The sequence below is a fragment of the Heptranchias perlo genome, chromosome 41, assembly GCF_035084215.1.
Source record: "Heptranchias perlo isolate sHepPer1 chromosome 41, sHepPer1.hap1, whole genome shotgun sequence".
In the NCBI taxonomy this organism is placed as follows: Eukaryota; Metazoa; Chordata; class Chondrichthyes; order Hexanchiformes; family Hexanchidae; genus Heptranchias; species Heptranchias perlo.
The window spans coordinates 3,577,226-3,602,449 of record NC_090365.1 but is presented as its reverse complement, the minus strand read 5'-3'; the positions used below and the strand labels follow the sequence as shown (position 1 = coordinate 3,602,449).

Here is a 25,224-nt window from a genome sequence, read left to right as displayed (position 1 = left end):
CGAGTGCGATGCCCACTGAAGCCACGGCTGACACACTAACTAGTCACCTATCCAACTGGTGTTTGTGGGATCTTGCTGTGCGCAAGTTGGCTGTCGCTTTTGTCTGCATTACAAAAAGTAACTAATTGGCTGTGGAGCGCTTTGGGACGTCAATCACCTAGAAATTGAGGAGTGTTTGGGGAGGAGGGGTACCCAAGTGGATTCTGGTGAGTGCAGGGGTTATTGGAGGGGAAGATTTGGGGGGAGCGGAGGTGAAGCAACAGAAATGTTCCTTCTCCTTGTAAGGAAGGGCGAGTTCGCGAAGCTTTTTGGGAAGTGTCGGTCTGTTGTTTACTTCAATTTTTTTTTTAGGCGAGTGATCGTGAAGTAAAAACACTTTTAAAATGAACTAGAATTTGCCATTTTTTAAAAAAGGTTAAAAAAAATCCAATTTTCCTGGAACAGCATAGCTGGGAGGGGGATGGAGGAAAGAGGAGGGGAGGGGGAGAGTTTGGAGGGGGGGGGCGGTGGGGGAGAGGATGCTGGGACCTGATGGGTCAGTGAATTTAGCCAAAAAGGCAGTGCAATGTGTCAGGAAAGCATTGTTCCTTCTTTTGAAAACCATGATTGCATCACTTGTCCGTGCACTTAAAGCTCTAAACCACAATGAGTTATTTCCTCTCCACTCCCAAAAAACCCAGCAAATTTAGACCAAAGATGAAAATAGCATTACCAGAAGCGAAGATTTAATGCTGCCTGGAGTTTATCCAGCTCAATTCTAGTTTGAGCCTTACACTGGGCCATGAGATTTGAGGGTATTAAGGGTGACGGAGCCAAGGCGGGTAGATGGGGTTATGATCAGCCATGATCTAATTGAATGGCGGAACAGGCTCGATGGGCTGAATGGCCTCTTCCAGTCCCGATGAGAAGAGGCCCATTGCAAACAGCAGCAAGTCCAATGGTGAACAATTGCACCATCTACTGGTAAAAAACCAGGGCACAGCTCGAGAGTCCAACTCTCAGCCCACGTACCTACTGCACTCACATTCCACTGGGGTTTATCTGTTTGAATTTCAGCGGCCAATGCAAAACAAGCATATTATACTATGCACATTGTGCATAAATACTTAAAAATATGAATTTAATGAAATCAATGCAGATTATCAGTTTAGAAATGTATTGCCATTAAAATTTGCATTTTTTAATAGTGTCTTTAACGTAGTAAAATGTCCCAAGGCGCTTCACAGGATCGTAAATCAGACAAAATTTGACACCGAGCCACATAAGGAGATATTAGGACAGGTGAGCAAACGCTTAGTCAGAGAGGTAGGTTTTAAAGGAGCGTCTTAAAGGAGGAGACGGAGGGGTTTAGGGAGGGAATTCCAGAGCTTAGGGCCTAGGCAGCTGAAGGCACGGCCGCCAATGGTGGAGCGATGAAAATCGGGGATACGCGAGAGGCCAGAATTGGAGGAGCGCAGAGATCTCGGGGGGTTGTAGGGCTGCAGGAGGTTACAGAGATAGGGAGGGGGGGCGAGGCCATGGAGGGATTTGAAAATAATCATAGTTGATATAGTAATCTATACATAAGCATTGGGTTGGTGGAAGGTGTTATGTCACAGCCCCCTGGTTCCTGTTGATTAGAGACCCAGTAACTGGCAGTGCCAATCAGCCCCTCGACCAGTCCCAAACACAAACACAGATTTCAAGAAAAAAAAAGTAAACTGATCACATTTTAAATCTCAGAGGAAAAAAATAGCATCTGTGGCAAATTCTGAATTGCATTTTTTTTGTCGAAAGAAGCAAAATGTCAAAAAGGAGAGTCAGGATTATTTATTTTTAATTATCACATTAGACAGCAAATTAACAACACAGTAATCGTTAGTTCTAAAACTTTAAATGCCAAATAAAGACTTGCATTTCTACCACGCCTTACACGACCTCAGGACGTCCCAAAGCGCTTTACAGACAATGAAATACTTTTCTTGAAGTGTAGCTACTGTTGTAATGTAGGAAACGCAGCAGCCAGTTTGTGCACAGCAAGATCCCACAAACAGCAATGTGATAATGACCAGATAATCTGTGTTTTTTTTAAAAAGTGATGTTGGTTGAGGGATAAATATTGGCCCAGGATAACAGTTCTTCTTCGAAATAATGCTCGTGGGATCTTTTACATCCATTTGAGAGGGCAGACGGGGTCTCGGTTTAACGCCGCATCTGAGAGACGGCACCTCCGACAGTGCAGCACTCCCTCAGTACTGCACAGGGAGTGTCAGCCTGGATTATGAGCTCAAGTCTCTGGAGTGGGGACTTGAACCCACGAACTTCTGACTCGGAGGCGAGAGTGACACCCAGTGAGCCTCAGCTGACAGACACCCCAATGGCACTGTACATTGCCGCAGCTGCAGTGTGAGGTCAGCGCCTGGAAGCAGCTGATGGGAGGCGAGCCAGGGGTCTGTAATCAGCTTCACTCCTGCAGGGTGGGAGCCCCCTGAAGGCACAAGGGCTACAAGCTTAATAATGCAGACGAACCATCCATTGGGCAACTTCATTCAGAAAGCTGATTGGGGAGGAAACAGGCCCGTGGGTATTTGAATGTTACCCTGCAGCGCTGTTCACCTGCAGGACACGATCCGCACATTCCCAGTGTCTTTAGTGAAACTTTTCCTGGCAAAACAACTCGTTTCAAGTCTAAATAAAAGACGGGAGATTAGGAATCATTTCCCCACTGATCAACGTCAATGAGCTCAGCACAAACCTCTTCCATAATTCTTCATTCCCATCTCCAGGCATCAAGCTTCTTGGTGACTTTGACAATGTCCTTCTGGTTCAGACTGCACTTGGTGTAGCTGGGTCGTTAAGAGTTTATTTCTCCCTTCTCCCCGCTAAGCTACTCCCAACCCAAGGGGCTGTTTCTCTCCAATCTTCCTCTCGCTGCTAAACCTGCCCCTCCTGTTTTTTTCTTTAAAAAAAAAGCAGTTTCCTTGCCATTTTCGTTTGGCTGAATCTTCTCCTGGAAGTGTGACCCACCGTGTCCTGTCGAATAGGGGCAAAAAAAAAAAGTGGAACAAATCCGAGGTGGGAGGGGGACATAAGTTCGAAATGAATCTCCGCGGGTCTGACTTCAGCCGTTGCACTCAGCCGCGTGCTCCCGATCGCTCTCCGCCAAACTCTCTGCAGCCGGAGTCACCTGAGTTTCGTCCTCGAGCCGCTCGGCTGCCGGGTTCTGCGGCAAACTCTTGTCTAAAGCCAGCGCTCTGGAGCGAAGCCTCTCCTGCACCAGGGTCGCTGTCTGGGCTAAACTATGCTGCAGACAGAAGGAAAAAGCCATTTGTATTTATTTATTTATTTAAGACTATCACTGCCGCTTGTTTTCCACTCCTCTTTAAAGGGGGAAGTTTAAAGAACGGGGCTAAAAGGGTTAAATTACGAGGACGGGTTGCATAGACTAGGCTTGTGTTCCCTTGAGTCTAGAAGATTAAGGGGTGATCTAATCGAAGTGACACGGGGTAGGACATTTAGGACTGAGATGAGGAGAAATTTCTTCACTCAGAGGGTGGTGAACCTGTGGAATTCTCTACCACAGAAGGCAGTGGAGGCCAAGTCACTGAATATATTTAAGAAGGAGCTGGATAGATTTCTAGACACAAAAGGCATCAAGGGGTACGGGGAGAGAGTGGAAATATGGTATTGAGATAGAGGATCAGCCATGATCATATTGAATGGCGGAGCAGGCTCGAAGGGCCGAATGGCCTACTCCTGCTCCTGCTCCTATTTTCTATGTTTCTATGTTTAAGATGATTAAAGGATTTGATAGGGTAGATAGAGAGAAACTATTCCCTCTGGGGAGGGGGAGTCCACAATAAGGGAGAATAACCTTAAAATTAGAGCTAGGCCTTTCAGGGGTGATGTCAGGAAGCATTTCTTCACACAAAGGGGAGTGGAAATCTGGAACTCTCTCCCCCAAAAATTTGTTGAGGCTGGGGGTCAATTGAAAATTTCAAAACTGAGATTGATGGATTTTTATTGGGTGAGGGGATTAAGGGTTACAGAAACAAGGCAGGTAAATGGAGGTAAGATACAGATCAGCCATGATCGGACTGAATGGCGGAACAGGCTTGAGGGGCCGAGTGGCCTCCTCCTGTTCCTAAATGTCTCCCGCTCAACGACAACATCACTCAGGGATGAGAAAAAGCTCCTCAAAGGCTCATTTCTCTCGTACCCCAACGTTCCCAGGCCCACCATCCAATTGCTTAAAATGTTGGAGGTTCACAGCAGAGAAGCCATTCGGCCCATCGTGTCTGTTCCAACTCTTTGCTCGAGCAGTCTCAAACTAATCCCATTGCCCCGCTCCCTCTCCAATAGCCCTGCATCTTCCTCTGCTTCAAACATTTATCCAGTTTTCACTTAAAAGCTGCAGCCGTCTCTGCCTCCGCCCATGCTCCAAACCTTTGTGAGAAGTAATTTCTCCTCTCCTCACTCTCGGTAACAATTTTAACCCCTCGTCGCTGACCCCCCAAACTGAGGACCATAACTTTTCCCAAACAGCAGGGTTCATTTGTCCCCTTCCCAGTCCCTGACCTCCTGATCTAAAGACCAAACAAACCTCTTTAACTCTCAAGCATCACCCCTCCTCCCCCCCAACTCGCTCCCAGGGCGCACACGAGCATTGCAGGAAGCCCCCTCGCCCCCCTCCTGCCTGCATCAAGTAATCAAATCGCACGATGGCTTCACGACAGATTAATACACCCCTGAAAATGTAATTTTTAACAAAAATAAATGAAAGAATCCGAGGGTTTACAGCACAGATGGAGGCTTTTCGGCCCATCGTTTCTAAGCCAGTACTAGCCTTGGCCGAGAGAGTCACCAGTTCAAGCCAGCGCATTTGGAGAAGTTGGAGAGGCACTGGGAGTGGAAGCAAATGAACAGACGGTCGCTCTCCCAAGACTTCAGCAGTCACTCGGTGGGATGGGGGGGGGGGGGGGGGGGGGGGAGAACTCCGAGGAATTACCTGTAAAATGTGCAGCCCCTTGAGGGACTCGACAGCGAGCTCACGGAGACCGTCGTGGGTGAGGTCAACGTAGGCCATCGACAGCAGCGGGCTCTGGAAACTTCTTTTCCACAGGAGCCTGAACTCCCCTCGGAGCTGGGGGGAGGGGCCCGATTCCACGGCCTCTGGGTCTGGGCCTCCCCCAATGTAGTACTTGTAGCATAGCAACTCCTGCAGAGGGGAAAGAAACAACAACAACAATTTGCATTTATATAGCGCCTTTAATGTAGTAAAACGTCCCGAGGCGCTTCACAGGAGCGATTATCAAACAAAATTTGACACTGAGCCACAGGAGGAGATATTAGGACAGGAGCTTGGTCAAAGAGGTGGGTTTTAAGGAGCGTCTAAAAGGAGGAGAGAGGTGGAGAGGTTTAGGGAGGGAATTCCAGAGCTGAGGGCCGAGGCAGCTGAAGGCACGGCCGCCAATGGTGGAGCGACGGAAATCGGGGATGGGCAAGAGGCCGGAATTGGAGGAGCGCAGGGCATTCAGTTCATTACCTGCCCATAGGTCCCCAGTAAAACTTCCTTTACTCCGTCAAAATCCACATCAGTTACCAGCGCGCAGAGAACGCTGTCATACTGGTCGCTCTCCGGCAGAATGGCCTGGTCGTTGAGACCATTCTTCAGCACGTCCCTGCGATCAGAAAGAAAAGGAGGTTTAACACGGTGGCTCCTTAAAGACGGGAGAGCCTGACTGCGTCCCACTGGCTGCGAGTTTGTTCCCACGGACGTTACTTACCCTCCCATACCTCACAGCACGTACCCAGTCTCCACGTGAGAGCCCAGCCAGCGAGCCTGGGCAGGTTTCTTGACCATGGACTGGCACCTCACCCAACACCCACACAGCAACAACTGCCCTTTATGCAGCATCTTTAAAGGTAGTAAAACATCCCAAGGCGCTTCACAGGAGCGATTATCAAACAAAAAAATTGACACCGAGCCACACAAGGACTACTACATAGTCACCGCTATTTCGAAAAAAAGCAGGGGAGTTCTCCCCGGTTTCCTGGGGCCAATATTTATCCCTCAATTAACATCACTTAAAAAAAAACAGATTATCTGGTCATTATCCCATTGCTGTTTGCGGGATCTTGCTGTGCGCAAATCTGGCTGCCACGTTTCCCTAAATTACAACAGTGACTACACTTCAAAAAAAAAAGTTAATTGGCTGTAAAGCGTTTTGGGGGGTCCGGAGGTCATGAAGGGCGCTATAGAAATGCAAGACCCTTCCAGTACCTCTGCAGATTTTGGGGCACATCGTAGGGAGGGGGGGCAGGGGGAGAGGAGGGAACGCCTGGGTTAATTGAGAATGTTTAGTGATGTGCTACGAGCAGCTCTGATTTCTTGGAGTTTCCTCGTTTGCTTTAGGGAGGAATTTCCCAGGAGCTTTTCCCGAAATTGGCCGTGGGTCTTTTTTTGGTGGCCCCCCCTGGATGCAGGAGTACTGGGGCTGGGCGAGGCTGGTGCTCTAATTGGCCTGGAGCAGCCTGATGGCCTTTTCTTGCCCTTCCTTTCGCACGGTCAAGGCTTACGCTTAGCAACTAACCTGTAAACAACCGAGAGTTCGATCGTGGAGGTCACCAGCAGGTCATAATCTTCCAGAGTGTCTCCATCCTCACCCGGGTCATGAGCTGGACCAAACAGAGGGAGAACCAAACATGAGCAAAGCAAACCGGATGGCGTTTGAAGAGTTAACTCTTGAAAGCGGCCACACTGCCAGCATAATATCAAATCTCACACAATCTGTGGCCTGAGTCACTGGAGACCGCGCTGCAGTCACGATACACTAAAAATGAACTAAGACACAAAAAAGAAAGACTTGCATTTATATAGCACCTGTCACATCCCAAAGCGCTTTACAGCCAATTAAGTTCTTTTGAAGTGTAGTCGCTGTTGTAATGTAGGAAAATGCGGCAACCAATTTTCGCACAGCAAGATCCCACAAACATCAATGTGATAATGATCAGATAATCTGTTTTAGAGGCGTTGGTTGAGGGATAACTGGGGAGAACTCCCCTGTTCTTCTTCGAAATAGTGGCTGTGGGATCTTTTACGTCTGCCTGAGGGGGGAGACGGGGGCCTCGGTTTAACGTCTCCTCAAAGATGCCTTTTCCACCATTGAAGGACTGGGTTTTGTCAGCATTTGCACTGCACTTGCCACCACAAAGCCATGGTAACCGGGGATACACTTTGTGGGCCTGACCGGACATAACACCACCCACAAGCTGAGTTCACCATCCTCCATCCTCTCCCGAATATGTAACCTTCCACGGATCACATAATGTTATTTGTCTGTTTACACTGGAATCTTCATTCCAATATCTACCTTGCCAATTATCTGCCAGAAATTCCAAGGAGCAAACGTATGAGACGCTACCTCATTCCACAAGCCTTCCATTTGTAACATATTTATCTTCATTCTGTGCCAAGCAAACAGCCAGAATGTACGTACAAGGCCCAATCTTGAAAGGAATCAAAAAAGACGTGCATTTATACAGCGCCTTTCATGACCTCAGGATGTCCCAAAGCGCTTTACAGCCAGTGGAGTATTTTTGAAATGTAGTCACTGTTGTAATGTAGGAAACGCAGCAGCCAATTTGCGCACAGCAAGATCCCACAAACAGCAATGTGATAATGACCAGATAATCTGTTTTAGTGATGCTGGATGAGGGATAAATATTGGCCAGGACACCGGGGAGAACTCCCCTGCTCTTCGAAATAGTGGCCGTGGGATCTTTTACATCCACCCGAGAGGGGAGACGGGGCCTCGGTTTAACGACTCATCTGAAAGACGGCACCTCCGACAGTGCAGCACTCCCTCAGTACTGGCACTGGTAGTGTCAGCCTGGATTTTGTGCACTGGTCTGAGTCAGAAGGTTGCGGATTCAAGCACAAATCCAGAGGCAACAGTGCTCCCCACTGAGGCTGACACTTGGGGACTCTTTCACCTCTCAGTTAAACACTGGGGGAGGGCCCTCCAGTCTGACAGATAATGTAGTTTCAGCGTTGTACGATCTGCTGGTCTGAGTATCGAGGTCCATCCACTTCACACACACACTCACCGACACTCGTCCTGCAGCTCCCAGGTGAACTGCCCTTGTTGCTGTAGGTGGGTAACCTGAAGAGCAGGACAGTGGAAATTGGCCCATCCTGCTGCACACTCCAACTCTGCAGAACAACTGTGCTCAAAATAGAAACATCAGGTGATTCATAGAAAAATAACACATAGTCACAAACGCAAAGGCTGGGTCTGGGGGTGGGAGGGGAGAAGAGACAGGAAACACACACACAAAGACAGAGTGAGGTGGGGAAGAGCAAGTGAAAGAAAGAGAGAAAGCAAGCAAGAAAGGGAGAGAGAGCGCGCGAGAAAGCAAGAAAGGGAGAGAGAGCGCGCGAGAAAGCAAGAAAGGGAGAGAGAGCGCGCGAGAAAGCAAGAAAGGGAGAGAGAGCGCGCGAGAAAGCAAGAAAGGGAGAGAGAGCAAGAAAGGGAGAGCGCGCGAGAAAGCAAGAAAGGGAGAGAGAGCGCGCGAGAAAGCAAGAAAGGGAGAGAGAGAGCGCGAGACAGCAAGAAAGGGAGAGAGAGAGCGCGAGAAAGCAAGAAAGGGAGAGAGAGCGCGCGAAAAAGCAAGAAAGGGAGAGAGAGCGCGCGAGAAAGCAAGAAAGGGAGAGAGAGCGCGCGAGAAAGCAAGAAAGGGAGAGAGAGCGCGCGAGAAAGCAAGAAAGGGAGAGAGAGCGCGCGAGAAAGCAAGAAAGGGAGAGAGAGCGCGCGAGAAAGCAAGAAAGGGAGAGAGAGCGCGCGAGAAAGCAAGAAAGGGAGAGAGAGCGCGCGAGAAAGCAAGAAAGGGAGAGAGAGCGCGCGAGAAAGCAAGAAAGGGAGAGAGAGCGCGCGAGAAAGCAAGAAAGGGAGAGAGAGCGCGCGAGAAAGCAAGAAAGGGAGAGAGAGCGCGCGAGAAAGCAAGAAAGGGAGAGAGAGCGCGCGAGAAAGCAAGAAAGGGAGAGAGAGCGCGCGAGAAAGCAAGAAAGGGAGAGAGAGCGCGCGAGAAAGCAAGAAAGGGAGAGAGCGCGCGAGAAAGCAAGAAAGGGAGAGAGCGCAAGAAAGGGAGAGAGCGCAAGAAAGGGAGAGCGCGCGAGAAAGCAAGAAAGGGAGAGAGAGCGCGCGAGAAAGCAAGAAAGGGAGAGAGAGAGCGCGAGAAAGCAAGAAAGGGAGAGAGAGCGCGCGAGAAAGCAAGCAATAGAGCGCGAGCGAGAAAGCAAGCAAGAGAGCGCGAGCGAGAAAGCAAGCAAGAGAGCGCGAGCGAGAAAGCAAGCAAGAGAGCGCGAGCGAGAAAGCAAGCAAGAGAGCGCGAGCGAGAAAGCAAGCAAGAGAGCGCGAGCGAGAAAGCAAGCAAGAGAGCGCGAGCGAGAAAGCAAGCAAGAGAGCGCGAGCGAGAAAGCAAGCAAGAGAGCGCGAGCGAGAAAGCAAGAAAGCGAGAGAGAGCGAGAAAGAAAGCAAGAAAGCGAACAAGAAAGCGAGAGAGAGCGAGAAAGAAAGAAAGCGAGAGAGAGCGAGAAAGCGAGAAAGAGAGAGAGAGAGCGAGAAAGCGAGAAAGAGAGAGCGAGCGAGAGCGAGAAAGCGAGAGCGAGAAAGCGAGAGCGAGAAAGCGAGAGCGAGCGAGAAAGAAGGAAAGCGAGAGAGAGCGAGAAAGAAGGAAAGCGAGAGAGAGAGCGAGAAAGAAGGAAAGCGAGAGAGAGCGAGAAAGAAAGAAAGCGAGAAAGAAAGCGAGAGAGAGCGAGAAAGAAAGCGAGAGAGAGCGAGAAAGAAAGAAAGCGAGAGAGAGCGAGAAAGAAGGAAAGCAAGAAAGGGAGAGAGCGCGCGAGAAAGCAAGAAAGGGAGAGAGCGCAAGAAAGGGAGAGAGCGCAAGAAAGGGAGAGCGCGCGAGAAAGCAAGAAAGGGAGAGAGAGCGCGCGAGAAAGCAAGAAAGGGAGAGAGAGAGCGCGAGAAAGCAAGAAAGGGAGAGAGAGCGCGCGAGAAAGCAAGCAATAGAGCGCGAGCGAGAAAGCAAGCAAGAGAGCGCGAGCGAGAAAGCAAGCAAGAGAGCGCGAGCGAGAAAGCAAGCAAGAGAGCGCGAGCGAGAAAGCAAGCAAGAGAGCGCGAGCGAGAAAGCAAGAAAGCGAGAGAGCGAGAAAGAAAGCAAGAAAGCGAACAAGAAAGCGAGAGAGAGCGAGAAAGAAAGAAAGCGAGAGAGAGCGAGAAAGCGAGAGAGAGAGAGAGAGCGAGAAAGCGAGAAAGAGAGAGAGCGAGCGAGAGCGAGAAAGCGAGAGCGAGAAAGCGAGAGCGAGAAAGCGAGAGCGAGAAAGCGAGAGCGAGAAAGAAAGAAAGCGAGAAAGAAAGAAAGCGAGAAAGAAAGAAAGCGAGAGAGAGCGAGAAAGAAGGAAAGCGAGAGAGAGCGAGAAAGAAGGAAAGCGAGAGAGAGCGAGAAAGAAGAAAAGCGAGAGAGAGAGCGAGAAAGAAGGAAAGCGAGAGAGAGCGAGAAAGAAAGAAAGCGAGAGAGAGCGAGAAAGAAAGCGAGAGAGCGAGAAAGAAAGCGAGAGAGAGCGAGAAAGAAAGCGAGAGAGAGCGAGAAAGAAAGCGAGAGAGAGCGAGAAAGAAAGAAAGCGAGAGAGAGCGAGAAAGAAGGAAAGCGAGAGAGAGCGAGATAGAAAGAAGCGAGAGAGAGCGAGAAAGAAAGAAAGCGAGAGAGAGCGAGAAGGAAAGAAAGCGAGAGAGAGCGAGAAAGAAAGAAAGCGAGAGAGAGCGAGAAAGAAGGAAAGCGAGAGAGAGCGAGAAAGAAGGAAAGCGAGAGAGAGCGAGAAAGAAGGAAAGCGAGAGAGAGCGAGAAAGAAGGAAAGCGAGAGAGAGCGAGAAAGAAAGCGAGAGAGAGCGAGAAAGAAAGAAAGCGAGAGAGAGCGAGAAAGAAGGAAAGCGAGAGAGAGCGAGAAAGAAGGAAAGCGAGAGAGAGCGAGAAAGAAAGAAAGCGAGAGAGAGCGAGAAAGAAAGAAAGCGAGAGAGAGCGAGAAAGAAAGAAAGCGAGAGAGAGCGAGAAAGAAGGAAAGCGAGAGAGAGCGAGAAAGAAGGAAAGCGAGAGAGAGCGAGAAAGAAAGAAAGCGAGAGAGAGCGAGAAAAAAGAGAGAGCGAGAAAGAAAGAAAGCGAGAGAGAGCGAGAAAGAGAGAGAGAGCGAGAAAGAAAGAAAGCGAGAGAGAACGAGAAAGAAAGCGAGAGAGAGCGAGAAAGAAAGAAAGCGAGAGAGAGCGAGAAAGAAAGAAAGCGAGAGAGAGCGAGAAAGAAAGAAAGCGAGAGAGAGCGAGAAAGAAAGAAAGCGAGAGAGAGCGAGAAAGAAAGAAAGCGAGAGAGAGCGAGAAAGAAAGAAAGCGAGAGAGAGCGAGAAAGAAAGAAAGCGAGAGAGAGCGAGAAAGAAGGAAAGCGAGAGAGAGCGAGAAAGAAGGAAAGCGAGAGAGAGCGAGAAAGAAGGAAAGCGAGAGAGAGCGAGAAAGAAGGAAAGCGAGAGAGAGCGAGAAAGAAAGAAAGCGAGAGAGAGCGAGAAAGAAGGAAAGCGAGAGAGAGCGAGAAAGAAGGAAAGCGAGAGAGAGCGAGAAAGAAGGAAAGCGAGAGAGAGCGAGAAAGAAGGAAAGCGAGAGAGAGCGAGAAAGAAAGCGAGAGAGAGCGAGAAAGAAAGAAAGCGAGAGAGAGCGAGAAAGAAGGAAAGCGAGAGAGAGCGAGAAAGAAGGAAAGCGAGAGAGAGCGAGAAAGAAAGAAAGCGAGAGAGAGCGAGAAAGAAAGAAAGCGAGAGAGAGCGAGAAAGAAAGAAAGCGAGAGAGAGCGAGAAAGAAAGAAAGCGAGAGAGAGCGAGAAAGAAAGAAAGCGAGAGAGAGCGAGAAAGAAGGAAAGCGAGAGAGAGCGAGAAAGAAGGAAAGCGAGAGAGAGCGAGAAAGAAGGAAAGCGAGAGAGAGCGAGAAAGAAGGAAAGCGAGAGAGAGCGAGAAAGAAGGAAAGCGAGAGAGAGCGAGAAAGAAGGAAAGCGAGAGAGAGCGAGAAAGAAGGAAAGCGAGAGAGAGCGAGAAAGAAGGAAAGCGAGAGAGAGCGAGAAAGAAGGAAAGCGAGAGAGAGCGAGAAAGAAGGAAAGCGAGAGAGAGCGAGAAAGAAGGAAAGCGAGAGAGAGCGAGAAAGAAGGAAAGCGAGAGAGAGCGAGAAAGAAGGAAAGCGAGAGAGAGCGAGAAAGAAGGAAAGCGAGAGAGAGCGAGAAAGAAGGAAAGCGAGAGAGAGCGAGAAAGAAAGAAAGCGAGAGAGAGCGAGAAAGAAAGAGGACATAACGTACAGGGTGGATAAAGGGGAACCAGTGGACGTAGTGTATTTAGACTTCCAGAAGGCATTCGACAAGGTGCCACATAAAAGATTATTGCTCAAGATAAAGAATCACTGGATTGGGGGTAATATTCTGGCATGGGTGGAGGATTGGTTATCTAACAGGAAGCAGAGAGTTGGGATAAATGGTTCATTCTCAGACTGGCAACCAGTAGCCAGTGGTGTTCCGCAGGGGTCGGTGCTGGGTCCCCAACTCTTTACAATCTATATTAACGATTTGGAGGAGGGGACCGAGTGTAACATATCAACGTTTGCAGATGATACAAAGATGGGAGGGAAAGTAGAGAGTGAGGAGGACATAAAAAACCTACAGGGGGATATAGACAGGCTGGGTGAGTGGGCGGAGATTTGGCAGATGCAATACAATATTGGAAAATGTGAGGTTATGCACTTTGGCAGGAAAAGTCAGAGAGCAAGTTATTATCTTAATGGCAAGAAACTGGAAAGTACTGCAGTACAAAGGGATCTGGGGGTCCTAGTGCAAGTAAATCAAAGAGTTAGCATGCAGGTGTAGCAGGTGATCAAGAAGGCCAACGGAATGTTGGCTTTTATTGCTAGGGGGATAGAATATAAAAACAGGGAGGTATTGCTGCAGTTATATAAGGTATTGGTGAGACCGCACCTGGAATACTGCATACAGTTTTGGTGTCCATACTTAAGAAAAGACATACTTGCTCTCAAGGCAGTACAAAGAAGGTTCACTTGGTTAATCCCAGGGATGAGGGGACGGACATATGAGGAGAGGTTGAGTAGATTGGGACTCTACTCATTGGAGTTCAGAAGAATGAGAGGCGATCTTATTGAAACATATAAGATTGTGAAGGGGCTTGATCGGGTGGATGCGGTAAGGATGTTCCCAAGGATGGGTGAAACTAGAACGAGGGGGCATAATCTTAGAATAAGGGGCTGCTCTTTCAAAACTGAGATGAGGAGAAACTTCTTCACTGAGGGTAGTAGGTCTGTGGAATTTGCTGCCCCAGGAAGCTGTGGAAGCTACATCATTAAATAAATTTAAAACAGAAATCGACAGTTTCCTAGAAGTAAAGGGAATTAGGGGTTACGGGGAGTGGGCAGGAAATTGGACATGAATTTAGATTTGAGGTTAGGATCAGATCAGCCATGATCTTATTGAATGGCGGAGCAGGCTGGAGGGGCCGATTGGCCTACTCCTGCTCCTATTTCTTATGTTCTTAAAGTGAGAGCGAGAGAGACAGATAGATTAGACAAGAGGAGAGAAACCAGAGAAAGACACACAACAATTACTTGCATTTATATAGCACCTTTATCGCAGGGCCGAAGGGCCTCTATCCGTGCTGTATAACTCTATGAAAAGTCCCAGGTGCTTCACAGAGGTGTAATTCTATAAGGGTCCAGAGGGGCAATTTTTTCACTCAAAGGGTGGTGAGTGTCTGGAATGAGCTGCCAGAGGCAGTAGTAGAGGCAGGTACAATTTTGTCTTTTAAAAAGCATTTGGACAGTTACATGGGTAAGATGGGTATAGAGGGATATGGGCCAAGTGCAGGCAATTGGGACTAGCTTAGTGGTATAAACTGGGCGACATGGACATGTTGGGCCGAAGGGCCTGTTTCCATGTTGTAAACTTCTAATCAGACAGAAATTGACACCACACCAAAAGAGGAGTGACCAAAAGTTTGGTTGGAGACACAGCTTTTATAGAGGGTCTTAATGCAGGAGCAAGAGAGAGGTGTAGAGGTTTAGGGAGAGAATTCTAGAGCACGAGGCCTAGGCAGCTGAAGGCACGGCCCCCAGTGGCGGGGCGAGGGGAGGGGAGGGATGGAGCTACATGATCTTACTGGGCTCACACTGGATCACAAGGTGATATTTCTGACCTTTGGAGTCTTGGTCCACATGGGAAATTCCCACAAATCCATTCTGACAACCAAAAGAGGTGAGGCGTCTGGTGGAGTTTGGAATATTGAGCACGTCAAGCCAGAGGACGCTGCAACAGTCAGACACGGAGACAACCAGACGTTAGCACTTGCATCGCAAACACCTTCCCACAAACACAACGTAAACTGTCTGAGAACACAAGAAATCAGCATCAGATTCCCTTCAAAAACACTAAACTCGGACACAAGGGAACTCCAAACGTTAGAGAAAACAAAGAAGTTTCCAGAATATCGAGTAACGGAAGGAAAATTCAGATCACGTTAATCTGGGAATATGGGGCTAAAACACAATTGATAATTCCCATCTGATTTAGGTAATTAAGTATAATACTCCTAGGGATATTATATACTGTATCACAGGTATAAAACTCCCAGATACAGAATACACAATATCACAGGTAATACACACCAAGATACAGAATATAATACACAATATCACTGGTATAACACACCAAGATACAGAATATAATACACAATATCACAGGTATAAAACTCCCAGATATAGTATAGAATACACAATATCACACTTGGATGAATAATAAACTCTTACTGGCTGGGTAAGTCTGTTAACTCTGGGAATAGGAGTTCTATTGGCCGTTCTTCAAACTGGTGCAGCGTTTCATTCTGTGTTTTTTTTTAAAAAAAGAGAGAAATGGTTTATTCAAAACTATTGAAGGAGACTCTGAATTTCAGCCCCAGTGAAATCGAGTCTGTAGGGAGCTGCTCACCTCATTGTACAGGTGTATCTGCAGGTCGTGACCACTGAGCAGGAACACTGTCTCCAGCTGTCCCCTCTCCTGGACCCTTTAACATGGAGGCAGAGAAGTGTAGCTGGTCACACTCGGAAGTGCAGCAATGAAGCCTACAATCGCGCTCTATTTTAGCGATATTACAACGGACAGTCATCACTCGAATTTTTTTATCTCTCCTTCTCGGGGATGTGGGCGAGGCCGGCATTTATTTTGCCGTCCCCTAGTTGCCCTCGAGAAGGTGGTGGTGGGCCTTCTTCTTGAACCGCTGCAGTCCTCTTTTTGTAGCGGGTTTGATACAACTGAGCGGTTTGCTAGGCCACTTCAGAGGGCAGTTAGGAGTCAACCACGTCGGTGTGGGACTGGAGTCACATATAGGCCCAGACCGGGTAAGGACGGCCGGTTTCCTTCCCTAAAAGGACATTAGTGAACCAGTTGGATTTTTACAACAGTCTGACAGTCACAATCCGTCACTTTTACTGATACCAGCTTTTTATTTCCAGATTTTCCTTTTAAAAACTGAATTCAAATTCTCACACCGCCCTGGTACGATTTGAACTCATGTTCTCTGGATTACCTGGCCAGTAACATTGCTACTACACTACCGTACCCCCCCAATTCCTCCTAAACTACAAAAATCTATCGCTCTCAGTCTTGAAAGCTCCAACTGACCCCCAGCATCCACAGCCTTTTGGGGGGGGGGAGTGGGGGGGGAGTGGGGGGGAAAAGAGAGTTCCAGATTTCCACTCCCCTTGTGTGAAGAAGTGCTTCCTGATTTCACTCCTCAATGGCCTAGCTCTAATTTAAATATTGTGTTCCCTGATTTTTAAGACAGAGATCGACAGATTTTTGTTGGGTGAGGGTATCAAAGGATATGGAACCAAGGCGGGTAGATGGAGTTAAGATACAGATCAGCCAGGATCTAACTGAATGGCGGAACAGGCTCGAGGGGCTGAATGGCCTCCTCCTGTTCCTATGTCTAATACAGAACATTTTCTGCAACCACTGCACTTTTCCCTCTGGGTACCTGACACCGTCTTCAAGCCGTTGGCAGGTGAGGACTCCTAGGAATTTGGCAAAATTTCCAGTGAGTCCCTGGGATATTTCAGAGGGTTCCGGAGAGCACCTCAATATTACCCAGGGATCTTCCACACAGAATTATCTGAAAACCACTGCTCTTGTTATTTCTAGGGATGGTAGGCGATAGCTGTAACACCCACTCCCTCCACCACCGGCGCACCGTGGCTGCAGTGTGCACCATCCACAGGATGCACTGCAGCAACTCGCCAAGGCTTCTTCGACAGCACCTCCCAAACCCGCGACCTCTACCACCTAAAAGGACAAGGGCAGCAGGCACATGGGAACAACACCACCTGCACGTTCCCCTCCCAGTCACACACCATCCCGACTTGGAAATATATCGGCCGTTCCTTCATCGTCGCTGGGTCAAAATCCTGGAACTCCCCACCTAACAGCACTGTGGGAGAACCTTCACCACACGGACTGCAGCGGTTCAAGAAGGCGGCTCACCACCACCTTCTCAAGGGGCGACTAGGGACGGGCAATAAATGCCGGCCTCGCCAGCGACGCCCACATCCCCGAGAATTACATTTTTTTTTAAAAACAGTGACTTAAGGAAGGCCAAAAAGACAGAAAATATCTCTTCACCCGAGGGGAAATAAACAAGGAGGGAAACAGTCTCGCAAATAAATCGATGTGAAATGGAGCGACGAGTCACTTACTGCACGTGGCGAAGCTGAAACGGGGTGAACTGAAGCTCAAGATTCAGGCAGCTTTCTGCAAACACAGCAACGACACGGGGCAATGTTAAATCTCACTCCACCATCTGAGTCACTTTAGTAAACAATTAACCCGGGACACGGAGGCGCCGAAGAGTTGGGGGGTTTTTATACCGGGGGAGCTGCTGCTTCTGCCCTGAAACTCACCCCTGCAAAAGGAGTTGGGCACCTCTCCCTCGCCCCCATATTATCCTTTAAGTGGCTCAGTGGTCCGCACTCTCGCCTCTGAATCAGAAGGTCCTGGGTTCAAGTCCCACTCCAGGGTCTTGAGCACAAAATCCATGCTGACACTCACAGTGCCAGTACTGAGGGAGTGCTGCACTGTCGGAGGTGCCGTCTTTCGGATGAGACGTTAAACAGAGGCCCCGGCAGCCCAGGGGCCACTGAGGCAGCCTTGGCTGAGATTAACGAACAGCCAAAAAATAATACAGACCGTTCTATTTACTCACGTGCTATCGAGTCCAAATTATACTCCGACCCTGGCTCATAGTCACAATAGATGTTGAGGAATGGACTTGCTTTGTCACCAGAGTCCTGAGCAGGAGCACACAACAACATTAGAAGAATCCTCAGTGTGGAAACCAGACCTCTCATTCAGGCAGGATCCTCAGTGTTTACTTTAATTGGACCTGTTGTCCTCACTGAGGATGAAGAACACACAGAGGAAACGGGAGACCGTTTCGTTTTTTTTTTAAGAAAGACTTGCATTTCTATAGCGCCTTTAATGACCTCAGGACGTCCCAAAGTGCTTTACGGCCAATGAAGTACTTTTGAAGTGTTGTCACTTTTGTAATGTAGGAAATGCAGCAGCCAATTTATGCACAGCAAGATCCCACAAACAGCAATGAGATAATGACCAGATACTCTTTTTTTAAAAAAAGGTGCTGGTTGAGGGATAAATGTTGGCTCAGGACACCGGGGAGAACTCCCCTGGTCTTCTTCGAAATTGTGGCCGTGGGATCTTTCACGTCCACCTGAGAGGGCAGACGCGGCACCTCTGACAGTGCAGCACTCCCTCAGTATTGGCACTGTGAGCGTCAGCCTGGATTATGGGCTCAGGACTCTGGAGTGGGACTTGAACCCACGACCTTCTGACTCAGAGGCGAGAGCGTTACCCACTGAGCCACAGCTGATACCACAATACCAGGGACTAGATTTTAGACCAGATTCCAGCACCAATCTCCCTTGACACAGCTCTAGCAAGGAGTCCAAAAGGAGAAGGAAACTCTGGGGGTTAGTAGCACAAACAGAGAGTGGACGTGCTACACAGGTACAGGAGTCAGCCATTTTGCCCCATCCAGCTGAGCAGCCATTTTGTGCAGTTCTATCACCTTAATCCCAATTCCCTGCTTTATCGCCATATCCCTTAATACACTCACCTCCCTGCTAAATTGCTGTGTGCAAATTGGCTGCTGTGATTGCCTGCAAAACAAAAGTGACTAAACTTCTAAAGTCACTCATTGGCTATGAAGCGCGTTGAGACGTCCTGAGGTTGTGAAAGGCGCTATATAAATGCAAGTGCTTTCCAAGGATCCATTTCCCTTTAAGACACCTTCTGGATCAGAGTGTTCCACAATCCTTTGAAGAATTTTTTTCCTGAACTGGCAGTGCGTTTACTGCACAGCTCTCTATATACATATAAAAATATTTGCATTTATAGAACCAAACAGCACAGGAGGCCATTCGGCCTATCGTGCCTGTGCCGGCTCTTTGAAAGATCTATCCAATTAGTCCCACTCCCCCTGCTCTTTCCCCTGTAGCCCTGCAAATTTCTCCTTTTCAAGTATTTATCCAATTCCCTTTTGAAAGTTACTATTGAATCTGCTTCCACCGCCCTTTCAGGCAGCGCATTCCGGATTATAACAACTCACCGCAAAATAAAGATTCTCCTCAACTCCCCCTCTGGCTCTTTTACCAATTATCTTAAATCTGTGTCCTCTGGTTACTGACCCTCCTGCCAGTTGGAAACAGTTTCTCCTAATTTACTCCATCAAAACCCTTCAGAATTTTGAACACCTCAATTAAATCTCCCCTTATCCTTCCCTGCTCGAAGGAGAACAGTCCCAGCTTCTCTAATCTCTCCACGTAACAGAAGGCCCCCATCACGGTACCATCTCAGTAAATCTAGAATCTCTTCATAAAGTTGAAAACACTGATTGGCCCACAGTGATTGCAAAGGGAGCAGGTACAGCTCAGTACCAGACAGGCTCCACTTGAAACATCAGAGGAGTTAGCTTGATATCAGTGACCTTACCTTAATAAAGGTTATTCCTACCACCAGGCCTCCTTTTGGTGGCGACTTGTTGAAAGCATCAATAGATACAATCTCTGCATCAACTAGGGGGGAATAGAAGAGAGAGATTCTAAGGTACATCCCACAACTCACATCACAAGCTATCGAGCTCTCACCCCCCCTTGCATACTGTTCACTGGACCGTTTCCCGTGGGTTATGGACAGGCTGTATTCTCACCTGCTCGTTAATTCCCAGGATCTCCAGCCTCTGCGACTCCCTCAGTCTTCCCTTTCCTCCTGCAAGCTACATGTTTAAAACCCCGAGCTGGGTGGTCATCTAACCAGTACTTCCTGATTTATTGACCCTCTCTCTTATGCCGTCAGTCTTAGTCCAAACCTCTGCCCCCATCGCAACCTTTCTTGTCCCTCTCCAGTGCCAGTACTGAGGGAGTGCTGCACTGTCGGAGGTGCCGTCTTTCAGATGAGACGTTGAACCGAGGCTCTGTCTGCCCTCTCGGGTAGACTCAAAAGATCCCACGGTCACTATTTCGGTGTCCTGGCCAATATTTCTCCCTCAGCCAATATCTAAAACAGATTATCTGGTCATTATCACACTGCTGTTTGTGGGATCTTGCTGTGCGCAAATTGGCTGCCGCATTTCCTACATTACAACAGTGACTACACTTCAAAAAGTACTTCATTGGCTGTAAAGTGCTTTGGGATATCCTGAGGCTGTGTAAGGCGTTATATAAATTAAAGTTCTTTTTTTTTGCTCTCTCTGTTTTATTATTACTATTATGCCCCCTCAGGTGGACCTAAAGGATTCCATGGCACTATTTCAAAGGGAGAGCTGGGGAGTTCTCCTGTCAGAAAAGAGCCACCAGGCTGATCTCCAATGTCAGGGTGCGCCAGAGTGTTACGAGTATAGAAAAAAATTAACCCAGAATATTTCTTAAATTAATATGCAGGAACAATAACTAGGGTCACAGGTTCAAAGGCATCAAGGAATTCTTTTTCTCACAAAGAGTGACCAATGTGTAGAATAAGCTTCCAGATAAAGGAGTGGAGGTAAAAACCCTGGATATTTTAAGAACAATTGGATGCTACAATGGAAGGACGCTAGACTCTCTCTGGATGGGTAAATTAAGATGGGCCTAATGGCCTTCCTCATCTGTAATTATCTTGTGATTATAATCAAATTACAGGTTTGAGGCAAGCCTCTGTGGCACACTTGGTAATCAGACACCTGAGGCAGACAGGTCCCACGGTACTCCGGGTGACTGACCAGTCCGGAGTGACTCACTAATGGGACCCAGAGGGAGAGAGATCGGTCACTGGGGGTCTGGGATTCCATTGATGGGACCCAGAGGGAGAGAGACCGGTCACTGGAGGCTGGGATTCCATTGATGGGACCCAGAGGGAGAGAGACCGGTCACTGGAGGCTGCGATTCCACTGATGGGACCAGAGGGAGAGAGACCGGTCACTGGAGGCTGCGATTCCACTGATGGGACCAGAGGGAGAGAGACCGGTCACTGGGGGTCTGGGATTCCATTGATGGGACCCAGAGGGAGAGAGACCGGTCACTGGGGGTCTGGGATTCCATTGATGGGACCCAGAGGGAGAGAGACCGGTCACTGGGGGTCTGGGATTCCATTGATGGGACCCAGAGGGAGAGAGACCGGTCACTGGGGGTCTGGGATTCCATTGATGGGACCCCCAGAGGGAGAGAGACCGGTCACTGGGGGTCTGGGATTCCATTGATGGGACCCCCAGAGGGAGAGAGACCGGTCACTGGAGGCTGGGATTCCACTGATGGGACCCAGAGGGAGAGAGACCGGTCACTGGGGGTCTGGGAATCTTCTTGCTCTGCTCCAGGGCAATGGCTGGGCAGTCTGGCCGGACAAAGTTGGCTAAATTGTGGCCGGGCAAAGCAGGCATGAGCTGAGTGGGGGGGGGGGGGGGGGGTCTGCATTACCTGGGATGTAGGTGAACTGCACCTCCTTGGCCACAGGCCTGATTTTCTGTCGGAGGCTCTGGTACCTGAAGCAGATGACCTTCCCTTTAAGGGTGGCGGTCAGCAGGTCGCAGCCTCCCTCGGGCTTGGGGAAGGCGGTCAGTCCGTAGATGTTGCTCTGGGAGGAGAGGCGGCTGAAACTGTCCTCCACGAAGGGGCAGGAGCCGCAGTGACCGCTCGGCGGCCCCTCCATAACTTTCAACCGCTACATCCAGAAGCGCAGGCGCATCCGCAGCCAACTCGTTCTGGGGGCCTCAATTGCTTGTGGGCGGTCGCTTTAAGATGACGTAATATAAATTTGTTTGCCCCTATCAAAGATGGCGTCTTGTTATTGTCTATGATACAATTTAAACTTAATAATCCCAGCTCTTAGACTGCAGATAAAATCCAAATTAGGTTCTTTAATACTTGAAGGGGAAAACATTTGCAGGGCTATGGGGATGAGGGGGGAGAATGGGACTAATTGGATAGCTCTTTCAAAGAGCTGGCACAGACACAATGGGCCGAATGGCCTCCTTCTGTGCTGAGAACTAAGATTCTTACTGTGGGCACCTAATCTGGATTTTATTAGAAATCCTACAGTTGAAAAGACTTCTGGGATTTTTCAAGGGATTATTGCTGATCTTTAAAGTTGGACAACTTAATTTCGAGGTGTAAAAGGTATCTTTAGTTCATCAACTCAAGGGAATTAAATTACATGCCATAGATAATAGAGCTAATGAGGTCCATGAATGATGCAAGATTATTGTAAAGAATTGCTGCACTATTGGGCAAAGCATTCTCCTCCTTGACCCTCTGCCCAGAAGCAGATGTAGGATATTGGATCAGCAGTTCCAAGTCAGCAATTCAGCTTTTTTCAATGACACTGGAAGTTATCAATATGTACTACTCAGATCAATTCGAGGGGAGGATTGAAATCTGTTAAAACCAATTAGACATTACTTTCTCCAGCTGTTGGTTGCAAGATCAGTTGATGGTTTCTAAAAGTAAGTTACAAGTTGTCAAAAGCAAAATACTGTGGATGCTGGAAATTTGAAGTAAAAACAGAAAATGCTGGAAATACTCAACAAGGCAGGCAGTAGCTGTGGAGAAAGAGAGTTAATGTTTCAGGTCGATGACCTTTTGTCAGAACTTACAGGTTATGTTTATTTAGCATTTGTATACAAGAAGCTGTTACTATGCAGTTTTGAAACCTTTTTATTTTCCTCAAAAGGAACTTTCTGGGGTATGCTCAGCTGTTTATAATGTGAAGGTTTATTTTCTTCAAACCTAGTTGCAACCTTGAATCCGTACTTTTTTTTCCACTAGAATAATGTTCCTGGGTGTGAATGTATTAACTGGTTTTATTTCAGCAGTCCTGTCTCTGAGGTAGCCAATTGGATACAAAATTGGATTGACGACAGAAGACAGAGGGTGGTTGTAGAGGGTTGTTTTTCAAACTGGAGGCCTGTGACCAGCGGTGTGCCTCAGGGATCGGTGCTGGGTCCGCTGTTGTTTGTTATTTATATTAATGATTTGGATGAGAATTTAGGAGGCATGGTTGGTAAGTTTGCAGATGACACCAAGATTGGTGGCATTGTGGACAGTGAAGAAGGTTATCTAGGATTGCAACGGGATCTTGATAAATTGGGCCAGTGGGCCGATGAATGGCAGATGGAGTTTAATTTAGATAAATGTGAGGTGATGCATTTTGGGAGATCGAATCGGGCCAGGACCTACTCCGTTAATGGTAGGGCGTTGGGGAGAGTTATAGAACAAAGAGATCTAGGAGTACAGGTTCATAGCTCCTTGAAAGTGGAGTCACAGGTGGATAGGGTGGTGAAGGCGGCATTCAGCATGCTTGGTTTCATTGGTCAGAACATTGAATACAGGAGTTGGGATGTCTTGTTGAAGTTGTACAAGACATTAGTAAGGCCACACTTGGAATACTGTGTACAGTTCTGGTCACCCTATTATAGAAAGGATATTATTAAACTAGAAAGAGTGCAGAAAAGATTTACTAGGATGCTACCGGGACTTAATGGTTTGACTTATAGGGAGAGGTTAGATAGACTGGGACTTTTTTCCCTGGAGAGTAGGAGGTTAAGGGGTGATCTTATAGAAGTCTATAAAATAATGAGGGGCATAGATAAGGTCGATAGTCAAAATCTTTTCCCAAAGGTAGGGGAGTCTATAATGAGGGGACATAGATTTAAGGTGAGAGGGGAGAGATACAAAAGGGTCCAGAGGGGCAATTTTTTCACTCAAAGGGTGGTGAGTGTCTGGAACGAGCTGCCAGAGGCAGTAGTAGAGGCGGGTACAATTTTGTCTTTTAAAAAGCATTTGGACAGTTACATGGGTAAGATGGGTATAGAGGGATATGGGCCAAGTGCAGGCAATTGGGACTAGCTTAGTGGTATAAACTGGGCGACATGGACATGTTGGGCCGAAGGGCCTGTTTCCATGTTGTAAACTTCTACGATTCGACTTTGAAATAAAAAAAGGAGCAAGATTGGAGGAGTCATAAGTTTCATGTAATTTAAACAAATTACAGAGATTTCCATATTTAGGATTTTACTAGAGTGTATTAGTGTGATGCCGTTACTTTAAAAGCAGTTTTCAGTTTGTTTGCATATGCATGATAGATCTGTTTGTTAGTATGCAGACACATGGAGGGAATTTACATTATCCATGTTACAGTACAGGGAATGTGAAGAGTGAGAATAAGAGCAGAATAGATTACAAACCCTGGACTGAAAGCACTGTTACGTCTACCCAAGTGCACAAAATTTTGCTCACCACGTCAGATTCTGGAAACTGCATTTTCATGGACGTTACATTTTTTTTCAAATGATTGCAGCATGTAATCTTTAGTTCCAGTATAAGAGAATAAACCTTTTTAAAAGCACAGACCACAAGTCACTGTTGCCAGCAATAGTGCATGAATGCTTAATGCAATCCCCCTCCCTAAAGTTGGAATGCAGTCTGTACAACAATGTTTTTTATATTTAGAATATCCATAACTCTCCCAGGAAGGATAGATCCCAAAATACAAGAAAGTTCACTAAACTGTTTAAAAATCAAAACACTCTCAGGGTCGGGGAAGGGGTTGCTCCCTGATCCCAAGAAAATAAATTTCTTGCCTACAGCACTCACATTCCCCTTCAGTCATTTCTAAATTCACCACTGCTGCAAACTCTGCTTTATGTTTTTCCTACTTTTAAAGTTATTGAACATTGAGTATACCCACAACTTAAATTATGGGCTGCACATAGTGACACCACTATTCCTGGCCAGAACTTCCCCCATCAAACTCACTTGGAGACTGCACTGCTTTAAGTGACTGGGATTGATTTTACGCACATAATTTGTACAATGTAAATATCCTCCACTCACTGCATTTTGTTGGAGAAATCACCCTGCTTTTATCGGGAGATGTTGCTGTGGTTTCGGTCTGTTTGCTTTAGGTTGTGGAGACTCTTTTTGCTGAGTAAATTGACTTTCTATGCTGTAAAATAGACTTTGCTGTAAGTCCCACCCCACCTTTAACTCATTGGCTTACAGCAGTGTCAATAGACATTAAATTATGACAAGCATGTATCCCACTGTTCTTTGTCTAATTTGTCTTCATGTGTCAGAAGTCTAAATTGTGCTTTTTTGGGCTGGGAGGAGCATAGGTAATTTAATTTGCATATCTATGCAACCCTGTCAATTGGCAAGATTTTCCACATTCCTATTGCCAGTGGTATAATTAGAGTGTGGAGCTCCAGCATACAGTGCCTATCAGGGATAGAAAGCTGGGTATGCATCCTCGAAACAGTCAGGATTACTTCACAGATCACCATCACTCTTCTATTCTCGTCATCCTCTCTTCCCCCACCACAAGGTCAGGCAAAAACACTCTCCACTCACTGGAACCATAGATATTTTATTTGCTTCATGTGAAGGTACATTGGTGATTGCACAAGTTGTCTGTCTTGCTCTGACAACCCAGCAGAGAACAGACAACCACTCAGTTGTCAGGTATTAAAATTGCAGTCACCGCTGGAACTCAACACCTTATGCACTGCAGCACTATGGAAAATCAATCAGCTTCAAGTCTGCAGTCAGAAAACTCGGCCTTAATTATTACTAT

General features: G+C 47.6%; 1 protein-coding gene across 1 annotated transcript; it reads right to left on the bottom strand.

Annotated features, from left to right (window-relative positions):
* Nucleotides 1-1,794: 1,794 nt before the first annotated feature.
* Nucleotides 1,795-21,357, bottom strand: kptn (kaptin (actin binding protein)). Its single transcript, XM_067974922.1, has 12 exons — nucleotides 21,072-21,357; nucleotides 19,117-19,199; nucleotides 17,312-17,396; nucleotides 16,806-16,860; nucleotides 15,043-15,118; nucleotides 14,865-14,938; nucleotides 14,255-14,364; nucleotides 8,089-8,205; nucleotides 6,573-6,657; nucleotides 5,525-5,660; nucleotides 4,988-5,197; nucleotides 1,795-3,283 (listed from the first exon to the last, which is right to left on the bottom strand). The coding sequence occupies exons 1-12, from the start codon at nucleotides 21,301-21,303 to the stop codon at nucleotides 3,101-3,103; spliced, it is 1,446 nt and encodes a 481-aa protein (XP_067831023.1). The 5' UTR covers nucleotides 21,304-21,357; the 3' UTR covers nucleotides 1,795-3,100.
* Between the last annotated feature and the right edge of the window lie 3,867 nt (nucleotides 21,358-25,224).

What these genes read in the sequence shown, in the direction of transcription:
- kptn (XM_067974922.1), bottom strand. Translation starts at nt 21,303, where the DNA reads ATGGAGGGGCCGCCGAGCGGTCACTGCGGCTCCTGCCCCTTCGTGGAG. An exon ending in GCAGTTCACCTACATCCCAG is followed by an intron (nt 19,200 to 21,071) that starts GTAATGCAGACC and finishes ATTCCCCCCTAG; the next exon opens with TTGATGCAGAGATTGTATCT. An exon ending in TTTCAGCTTCGCCACGTGCA is followed by an intron (nt 15,119 to 16,805) that starts GTAAGTGACTCG and finishes TCCATGTTAAAG; the next exon opens with GGTCCAGGAGAGGGGACAGC.